Source organism: Uloborus diversus, chromosome 9 (genome assembly GCF_026930045.1).
Source record: "Uloborus diversus isolate 005 chromosome 9, Udiv.v.3.1, whole genome shotgun sequence".
NCBI classification, from domain to species: Eukaryota; Metazoa; Arthropoda; class Arachnida; order Araneae; family Uloboridae; genus Uloborus; species Uloborus diversus.
The window spans coordinates 90,232,123-90,242,338 of NC_072739.1; the positions used below are offsets into that span (position 1 = coordinate 90,232,123).

Here is a 10,216-nt window from a genome sequence, read left to right on the forward strand (position 1 = left end):
ATGTGCGCAATGGAATCTGCTTTGACATTTCCGCGAAACGAAAAACTTCCCGACGAACATTTTCTTTTTGTATGTAGACACAGATGCGACAAAAGAAACCTCTTTTCACTTTTTTGATTAATCACTGCAACATGTGGATGTCAATGCTAAAAGAACAGGATGCCACCCGAAGTCGATTCTCTAAATCTGGGTTGACTGCTCAAAACGTGCTGGGAAGTTTAAGTTTCTTGACTTGTAAAATATGTCTCTTACCAGGAAATTATGTAAAAAAATCGAAATAAGTAGCAATCGAAAGCGCACAGTAAAACATATTTTTGGATGCATAAATGAATTGCCCTCGCGGCCCCGCTATCGAAATATGAGCTCTAAAAGTCTGCCAAAATTTTAAGAAAAGTGCCAAATTTAGTGAGTTTCGGTCTTAGAGCAGGAATTAGTAAATGGAGGGAGCTAGTCCAATCGTTGGCTAAGCAAAAGCATAAGCAAAGAGCTCAAGTCACGTGACTCAACAACGACGAAAGGTTGACACGTTTTGCTTGAAACTAGAGAAGGAAACGTGATTTCCTACAACAGGGGTGTCCACCTGGGGGGGGGGGGGTCTTTGCGATATTTAGGGGTGATGGTGGGCCCTTGCTCTTAGGAGGGGGCACATCTGCCTCTAATGCTTTTCTTTAAAATCTAACAGGTGACTTGGGGTCTTTCCTTCACTAATGAAAGTCTTCATTTCCTCCATTTTATCTCTTCTCAATGGTTTCGGTGAGTAGTTGGCGACATCTTTGACGTGCTTTGCAGATGCCCTGCCACATGCCGATGGGGAAATCCATTGAAAAGGAATAAAAGATGGAGAGAGTGAAGCTTTCATATCTTGAAGCAAATGTCTCAAGTCCCGTGATACTGTATTTTAAAGTAATGTATTGGAATAATTCTGGTTTCTTTCACTCGTTTCACTTAAAACGTGTGTCTCATTCGTCGTAGTTGAACCACGTGACATGGGATCTTTGCCTAAGCGTTTTCTGAGCCAATGATTAGGCCTGTTCCCTCCAGTTACTAATTCCTGCTCAAAAGTGAAATCACGTGGTCTTGAAGTTTGGAAATCTTCTCAAAATTGCGTCAAATTTTAAGACCTTATATTTCGATACGGGGGACGAGGGCAGATAATTTTTGCGTCAAAAACATGTCTCAATATGCTTCTTCGATTAACATCTATTTCAAGTTTGTTCATTATTACACTATTCGTGTGGTTCTTTGATTAGTACTGAATCAATGTTTCTCCTACCACAGAGCAATGGGTTACAATTTTTCAATGGAGATTTTTGCCCTAAACATAAAATAGGACACCTAGGGCTCGCATAAAAATTTAAATTTTGCATTTTTTACTAATTTTTTTTTGCATCGAATTTTCAATATCTTAACTAAATAGAAGTTTTGCAAGTTAAACGGGAACACCCTGTTTATATGTTGTTCAAATCTTGAACTCAGTGATCACCCACTTTCTGTGATTGATTCTTTTGAAATTTGGCATGCGAACTGTGACCCAATGATGCAATATTTAAAAATCAAATTAATTAATTAACGATTAATTATTAGTTTATACTAATTTTAATCGACATTTTTGTAAAAATCCTTCAATATGAGGACTAAAATATGCTGGCTAAAATTATAATTAAATATCTATAGAAATCTCTACATCAGATAAAATTGAAAAGTGGGCAACGCACCCAGGATAACGGTACTGAACCTGAACAAATATACTTCTTAACTTTGAATAAATGTATTTTTTGAACCCGAGTATAAATGTTTTTTGAGCGAAGAGCGGATTTATGATGCATAAAGAAAAAATAAAGTCTTAGCGTAACTTTTGCAAGATAGGCAGCTTGTGCCGAGGCGCAACTGCGCTCTCACTTCCAATTTCCAAAAGTGAAAGGGCCTTGCCCCCTCATTTTTCAGAGTTAAAAATTTACAGTCGACTGAAAAATGAATTTTATATCGAAGATTGTTTTATTTAACGAAAGTAAAAACTAAAGATCCTAAATAAATAGATTTTTCTCACTGCCCTTTTTCCACATTTTTACAGAAGAAATTTAATCAATAAAATTAAAAGCCAATATGCCCAATTTTACAAAAAAAAAAAAAAAAAAAAATCAGCATCAGTGCCACGGCCTCTAACTCCCCCCCCCCCCACGCACATCTTTGACCCCCACTATTTTGCCGAACTCGCCGTCTATGTTTTGCAACAAAAATTAATATAAAGCAGGGTCTTATTTTCAGGGGGAATACGGTTGAAATATATATATATGTCTAAACATTTCTAATAATATTCAAGCACATAAAACGTCTGAAAAGGAAAAGCCGGCAAGAAAAAAAGTCTAAAAAAGTGACATTCAAAATCAACGTGTATGTTTTTGTTTCGACCAGTGCAGGTGTTCTCAAACTGGGTGCCGCGGCAATCTGGGGACCTGGGGTGTAGTAAAAAGAGGCAAAGGGTGCCGCGGAGAGTCCATGTTATCAATATATATGTTAGGTTAAGTTAAGAGTTTTCTTTTTGTGGCCCGTATTCCTATAAAGGAGAAAACCCCTTGCTTCTGCAAAAAATGCTAAAAAACAAAATTAAACCTTAAGTTTTCACTTAGTTTTATTTTTTCTTAGTTTTTATGAGTCGCCTGATGAATGTGCAAAAGCTGGAGCAATTCAATCACGAAGGAGCGAAGTATTAGGTTTTGAACCTCAGGGGGAGTAGCCTTATTTGGCGCACTAAAGCATTTATCTCAAATAATGGACTGGGGTGCCGTGAGAAAATTTCAATTCTTCAAAGGGTGCCGCGGGTCGAAAAAGTTTGAGAACCCCTGCACAAGTGCGTTAAATTTAAAGAAGTTTTACTTTTGAAAATTTATCTTTCTTTGAATAGTGATATATTGTTTGACTTAATTTTCTGTTACTAGCTCTTAATTTATTTACTTTTATCTACAGCGTGGAGGAAATTATGTCAAGATCCAGGCGATTCCTTTTGTTGCTGCTGCTGGTTACTCTGACGGGCGTGATTTTGGTGCAACTCTCCTTAGATGGTTGGGACCTGGGAGCAACTTTCACATACGGTGAACATACTAAAGGTAACTTAATTCGCTATTTTTCAGTTTGATCTCGAAAACTGAAGTGAGTCATTCCCACGAAAAGCGAGCAAATCATGTCCGACCCTTTTGACTTTTTTTCTCAATTTTAATAAATTAAATAAATTGGTGACTGCATAGGCGGCTGGTGCAATAAAAAGGTCGGGGATCAAAAGAAATGTAGGGTTAGGAGGCGTGGCTCCTGAAGCTTTTTTTTTTAAGCTGCATTAGCGGCTGGTGCAATAAAAAGGTCGGGAGCCAAAATAAATGCAGGGTTAGGGGGCGTGGCCCCTGAAGCTGTCCTTTTTTTTTTTTTGTAAAATTTTTCTTTATTGGCTTTTTTTTTTAAATATTACTATATATTTTAATAACTTCAAAAAATTTGGAATATGGCATCAAAAATCGCGGGACTGATGACAACCGTAGACTTCTCACCTTCCAATTCAAAATTCCATTCCTATGTTATAACACGAGAAAGGTTCATTTATTTGGGAATTTTTAGTTTTTACTTTCGTGAAATGACTCAATCCACCCTATAAAAACTCATCTTTCAATCAATCATTAATCTCTGGAAAAAAAAAAAACAAAAAAAAAAAAAAAAAAAACAAAAAAACCTTGAACTCTGAAAAAAAAAGGTCGACGGGGGGGGGGGGGGCAAGGCTCCTTTACTATTGGAAGTGAGAGGCAGTTGCTTCCCCCCCCCCGTACGAACCGCCAATGACCGGCTGTTAATTCACTGAGATGTGATTTTTCACTGGCCGGTCTACTCTTCTCTATGGATTTCTTTTTTGTTTTTGTTTTAATGTTTCCTTTTTTTAACTCACTTTTTAGCGTCTTTCATTTGAATTTAAATAGACGCAGTTCTTCTGAAAAATGAATATTTGTATTTTTCAAACAAAAGTTGACGCTGGCTAATAAGTTTGTGCTGTGTACTTCTTCAACGTATTTCCTTTTGTCTCTGGCTCTGATAAAAAGACCGTCGACCTTGGACGAGCTCATTAATGTTTGGGTTGAAAGAGGAAAAATTTCTATAATGGCACAACATCGATAACCGTTAACGCCATCGCAAACCAACTTTCCTCACCCCGTTTTAACAAATAAAATCGTTTTTTAGCCCCTGTCCCCTTCGGAAGTCATTTTCAGAATCAGACTGTAAACTGCATATCCCATTGAGACGCTTGAGTCATTAAGTCAAGGCCCGGCACTTTTGCAAGCCCCCCCCCCCCTTTGAATTGTACAACTGATGTCCTACTAAGTTACAATAGCCCGTCATATTGCGTTATGAATGACTATATATGACAACTATTTATCAAACTAAACTTTAATGGTAATTAAATTTGGATTTAATATTTTTCTTCTTTTTTTGAAAATATTGTTGAATTCATTTAAAAAAAAAACTCCTTTTCTTGTTTTTCAAATTGTTTATCGATAACTTTTGGAGGCGTTCAGGGCCCCCTGGTAATCAGGCCCTGGTTACAGTCAGCCTATGGGAAAAAGAAGCTTGGCCTTGTAAGAGCTCATGTGTGTTTGGGTTGAAGGAGAAGGAAGTTTTTAGATTGGCACAATGCCAAAAATTGTTATCGGTAACGAAAACCGGCTGTCAACCCCTCTACTTAAACGAATGGAATCGTTAAAGCCTCCCTCAGCCCATCAGAAGTCAACTCATAACAGGCAGACTTTTAAAGATACCGCTGCTTTTAGCTAATCGATTTTCATGTACAGCAAAGTAGTCTTATGAGTTCTGGACGAATTTTTTGCTTTTTGTACCATACGTATTTAAATTAAAACCCGTTCTCTTCCCCTTACCCCATTTCTGGAAAATTTTGAAATTACGGGACTGATTTAAAGACGTAAAATTTGGGAATTAGACGAACGAAAAATAAGACATCGTTCTTGTGCCAGAGCCATTTGACTAGAAGTTCACCCAGAACTTATCAAATCCTCTTTTTGTCCTGTTTGTCAACGCCGATTTTCTAGCAGGAGTAGTATCTCTCGATTGTCTTAGGCTCCAAAATGATTCAAATGTATCTTTTTTAAAGCAAATGCTAAAACAATTAAAAATTATTCAAGCCACGAGTGAAGAGAAAATAAGCGACTCAATTTTAAAAAAAAGAAAGAAAAAAAAGATATCAAATTTTTTGTCATCGTATTTCATTAAATTCCAAATGTTGTTGTTTTTTAAACAGGAATAGTTGCGGATGAAGCTTTATTTCAGTAATTAGGCAAAAACAGAAGAAACAAACAATAGAATTAATTGCAGCAAAAAATTCCTCCAAAATATGTCCTTGAATAATGGAATAAATAACGATAAAATAGAGTGCTACACAAATAAACCTAATTTTTAATAGTTGTCAAAAAAAAAAAAAAAAAAAAAAACTACAACAGTTTCAAATTTACTATGGAACTAAAGGCACGGGGTACGGATCAACATCAAAAATAAAATAGAAGGGGGGGGGGAGGGATTCCGACTTCTCTCGTTTTGAATTCACTTCACTTTGATTTAGTTGGTTTTTCTCTTTTCCTTCCAAAGTAGAAATTTGTTGACTCTTTTTGTTACTAGATGGCAGCACGATATTAGTTTTCCTACGTTTCCGATTTCCACTTGTGCCACGTAATACTCAACTCAACTTTACTCTGTTGTCGGTTGTTTACAAAATCGCTGGAATAAAGTTCAGTTCCGTGTGTTTTTGTACAGAATATTGATTGAACTCAATGATGACGGCGCCAAATACTCATATAACGGCGTATTATACCGAGTTAGTTCGAGCCGGAGATAATGGTGAGTTCGATAAAGCCTTGAAAATCGCAAATAAAATTCTCCACGAGGACAAGGATGATAAAAAAGCTCAACATTGCAAAGCCGTATGCCTTATCCACTTATCAGAATTTGAAGACGCTCTGAAAATTTTAGAGAAACATGTGAGTAATTGCAATTTCGAAAAAGCTTATTGTTTTTATCGATTAAATAGAATCCCAGACGCTTATAATGCTCTAAAGTCGATTAATAATCCAGGTATTAAAGAAAAGGAACTGCTAGCTCAAGTTTTATATCGATTAGAAAATTATGATGAATGTTTTTCTTACTATAAAGATCTTATAAAAAATTCAGAAGATGACTTTGAAGAGGAAAGAGAAACTAATTTATCTGCTGTGGTATCGAATCTTTATGCAGAAAAAGGAAACGATTTTAAAGCTCCTCAGTTAAGAGAACATACTTATGAACTTTGTTACAACACGGCTTGTATACTTATTAATAGGAAAGAGTATAATTTAGCTATTGAAAAGTTAAAGCTGGCGGAAGAACTTTGCAAAAAAACATTAGAAGAAAACGATGCCACTGAAGAAGAAATTGAAGCAGAATTGGGTGTCATTCGAGTGCAACATGGGTATGTTCTGCAGTTACTGAACAAAAATGACCGAGCATTGAAGATTTATAATCAGGTTCTTAAAAATAAACCGTCCGATTTAGCTGTTGCTGCAGTTGCTTGCAATAATGTTGTAACCATCAATAAGGATCAAAATGTATTTGATTCTAAGAAAAAGATCAAAATCGCCACTGCTGATAACTTAGAATCAAAGTTAACATCAAAGCAGCAACAAATGATTGCAATAAATAATTGTTTATTGTTGCTGCATACAAATCAGATCGACCAGTGCCGTCGTGCCATTCAGAGTTTTAGGAAAAAGTTTTCTTCATGTGCTGCTGAAGCTGCCCTTTTATCTGCTGGATTGTTTTGTAAGGAAAAGAAAGTTCAAAAGGCTGTTGATGTTCTAAAAGAATTTGCCGCTTCTAACCCAGATCAATCTGTCTTAATCTCATTCACCCTTGCTCAGCTTTTGTTGATGCAAGGGCATGTTAGTCAAGCATGTGACATACTGCGCTCAATTGGTGAAAATGTGTCTTATACTCCAGGAGTAATATCTGCACTCGTTACTTTATATTTGAGCATGGAAGATAAAGAGTCTGCGATATCTGTTTTACAAAATGCCATCAAGTGGTATCGGAAAAACTTGCCGAAAGATCCTGCTCTGAATACGCTTATTCAAGAAACTGCCAAATTGGAATTGAAGTATGGTAATCCACAAGAAGCAGCAAAGTTGCTTGAAGAATTAAGAAAAGATGATCCCGAAGATTTGAAAACATTAGCTCAGTTAATATCAGCTTATTCGCAATTTGATCCAGACAAGGCAAAACTTGTTAGCAAGCAACTGCCTCCGGTTTCTGAGGTGTCTTTGAAAGTCGATGTGGACACTTTGGAATCGGCAAGTTGGACAATGGGTGCAAAATACATCAAGAAAAGCGGAAAGACCGAAACTCCATCTACAAAACCAGAAAGTGGGGACATTCTTCTTCACAAAAAGAAGAGGAAGCATAAGAAGGGGAAACTGCCGAAACACTATGACCCAAGTGTTGATCCAGATCCTGAAAGATGGTTACCTAGGCGGGAGAGATCGACTTTCAAGAAGAAAAAAGACAAACGGGGTGCTACTATTGGGAAGGGGACACAGGGTGCTGTTGCAAGCTCTGAGGACACTTCTAAGTCTAGTCTTTCTGCAAATGTTCCTTCACCAGGAGCTTCTACCACACCCACTTCTCCTAATGTTCAGGGTCCACGACAAACAAAGGGAGCTCAAAAGAAGAAAAAGAAAACTAGGTGGTGAATTATGTATGAACCCTAAGTGATGTTAGTTTTTTTATTTCATTTCCCCCACTATTGATCTGGATTAAATTATAATTAAGAAGGTGAGAGCATTCAAAATATAGTAGCTACAAATCTGTGTTGAACCCTTTCAAACTATAAATATAAAAACAAGTGATGTTTTTGTCAAAGGATCTTTAAAAAATTCCAACAGATTGAGTTTGTGAAACAGAACACATAAAAATTAAAAAGTAATAGTTTTGTGCCTCGAGATTGATATTTAGGCAGAATAACATGAGCTTTTTTTAAAAAAATGGGAGAATTATGATAATTCCCTGTTCCTATTGCTGTTGTTATTTTTACTCTTAAATTCAGAGAAGACCTGACATTTTTTAATAAAAAAATAGATGTGTTTGGCCGATTATTTTACGTTTCAATAATGGCTTAATTCAGTTATTTAGCTGGTATTTTTTCCTTTCATTAGAACTTGTAGTCTTTTCTTTTTTAATTGTAAATTTAATTTTTAATTTCAGCTACATTTGATAAGCAAAATTAGGATTTTTATTTTGACTCGTTTGGCAAAACACTTTGAAAAAATGCTACGTTTGCCATTCTATGATGATTCCCCCTTCAAAGTTATCAAATTATAATTAGAATCTCTTTAAGTGTGATATCTCTATTCTTATTTAATGCAGGATACTTCATTAGCTGTGTTTAAATTAAGAATTTAAAGTTAGGCGTCATGACAACACCTAGAATGAGTTTTTAAGCGTCAAAACGAACAACTAAAGTGCCGTTCTTAAGGAATCAAATATATTTATCTCAGAATAAAAATAATGTTATTAAATAGGAGGGATAATGCTACAAATTACTGGGTGAATTTTTTAATCTAAACTATACGAGGGGGGGGGGGAGATTTTCAAAGAAAATTGATTGTATTTTAGAATCATTAAAAAAAAAAAAAAATTCCTTACATCAATTGCGGATCTCTATCATTATGAATTAGGAAAGAAAAGCTTTAAAGTGACCCAAAACTTTAGGTGTCAAATTGGGATTGTAGATTTCAAAATCTAGGCTTTGAATCCAAGTTTTTGGTTATTATACCGCTTATTTCTAAGATTGCTCATTAGTTTTCTAAAACTATTTTTGGATTGCATAATACAGGTCCTGCTTAATTGTTTAATGTTTTTTGCAATGTTAATAGCATATAAGAAAGGGAATATTTAAGAGATTTGAAAGTCCAATTTCAAGAAAATATTATATTGTAATTTTCCTAACTTGCTTGTATATTTATATCAAAACAATATGATGTATTTTATTTTAAGAATAGTTTTGAATTTTCCCTTCCCCTCTTTTTTTAAAGCAGGAAAACATCTGTTACACCCCTTGCTGTACAGTATGGAAAATAAGTATTTCATTTTGAGAAGCAGTACTGCTCCTAAAATTCTGATATTGAGATACAACATTTGCAGGAAATGTAATATTTCATGTTTGCATTTAAAAAAAATAAAATAACAATGACTTCAGTCACAAACTTCTATCACTTATCATTTATATATTAAAAGAACTGCAAATTTCAAAGTATTAAATTTATACCATTAAAAAATTTAAAACCATTTGCACCCTGTTCATTAATAAAAATAATCTTCCAAAATCATTAAGTACTCTGCATTTGACATCTAGCATTGTCATTCTCATTTCAAAAATGCTAGATTTTTTTTTTCTTGCATCACAAAATTTTAGATGCAACTTACTTTGCCTTTCATTCATTTTGAATCACAAACTGGGATGTGATGCTGCTTATTTCCTATGCTGTTTCAGAAAAAAGAAAATTTCCCATCTCTTTTGAATTTTATATCTGTATAAGTTCCTGCACAAAAACTATGTTTACCTTAAATATATTTTCATGTTCAACAGTTAAAAATTATTTTCTCCATACCTCATATTATTTGAGATGCTTATTAATTTTTAGTTTTGCGTGAAATGGGCTGAATGTTTATGTATGGTAAATGCAAAATAAATGTATTTTTCAGCTGCAAGAATTGTTTTAATTTTTCTTGAAGTTGTCTTTTATAATGACAAAAATTCAGATTAATTGTTATTTTTAAGAGAAATGATCTATTATAATAAGATCTGTAAATGACAGAGAAAAGTCAATGAAAAGTTTTTATTTTAAGATCACTAAATATTTATGCCCAAAATATTTAATTATTAAAATGCTTGTTCCATTGCATGATAAATGTTTTAACTTTTTATATATTTTCAATAAATTTTTCATGAAATACATGCATATTTTTTGCAATTCATTGGGTTAATATTGACTTTTATTTTCTTAAAAAAAGGTTCTCTGTTAAAAATAGAAACCTCTCTAATGAATTGTTCCTATCAGCATCCAAAGAGTTAAGATTTTTTCAATCGTGAATTATAATTGAAACCAGAAAAAAAAAAAAAAAAAAAAGCCAGGTACAGAGATGC

At 34.5% G+C, this 10,216-nt stretch overlaps 2 protein-coding genes across 2 annotated transcripts in view; both read left to right on the forward strand.

The window, feature by feature from the left end:
- Positions 1-10,216, forward strand: part of LOC129229891 (carbohydrate sulfotransferase 1-like) — a gene marked incomplete in the record, with an annotated part of 72,959 nt that overhangs the window by 61,212 nt on the left and 1,531 nt on the right. The window contains 1 exon segment of the mRNA XM_054864273.1: positions 2,965-3,104. Coding sequence (XP_054720248.1) covers positions 2,965-3,104 — 140 coding nt within the window.
- On the forward strand, positions 5,547-10,033 carry LOC129229890 (signal recognition particle subunit SRP72-like). Its single transcript, XM_054864272.1, has one exon. It carries the CDS (start codon positions 5,814-5,816, stop codon positions 7,761-7,763), a length of 1,950 nt encoding a protein of 649 aa, XP_054720247.1. The 5' UTR covers positions 5,547-5,813; the 3' UTR covers positions 7,764-10,033.

What these genes read in the sequence shown, in the direction of transcription:
- LOC129229890 (XM_054864272.1), top strand. Translation starts at nt 5,814, where the DNA reads ATGATGACGGCGCCAAATACTCATATAACGGCGTATTATACCGAGTTA.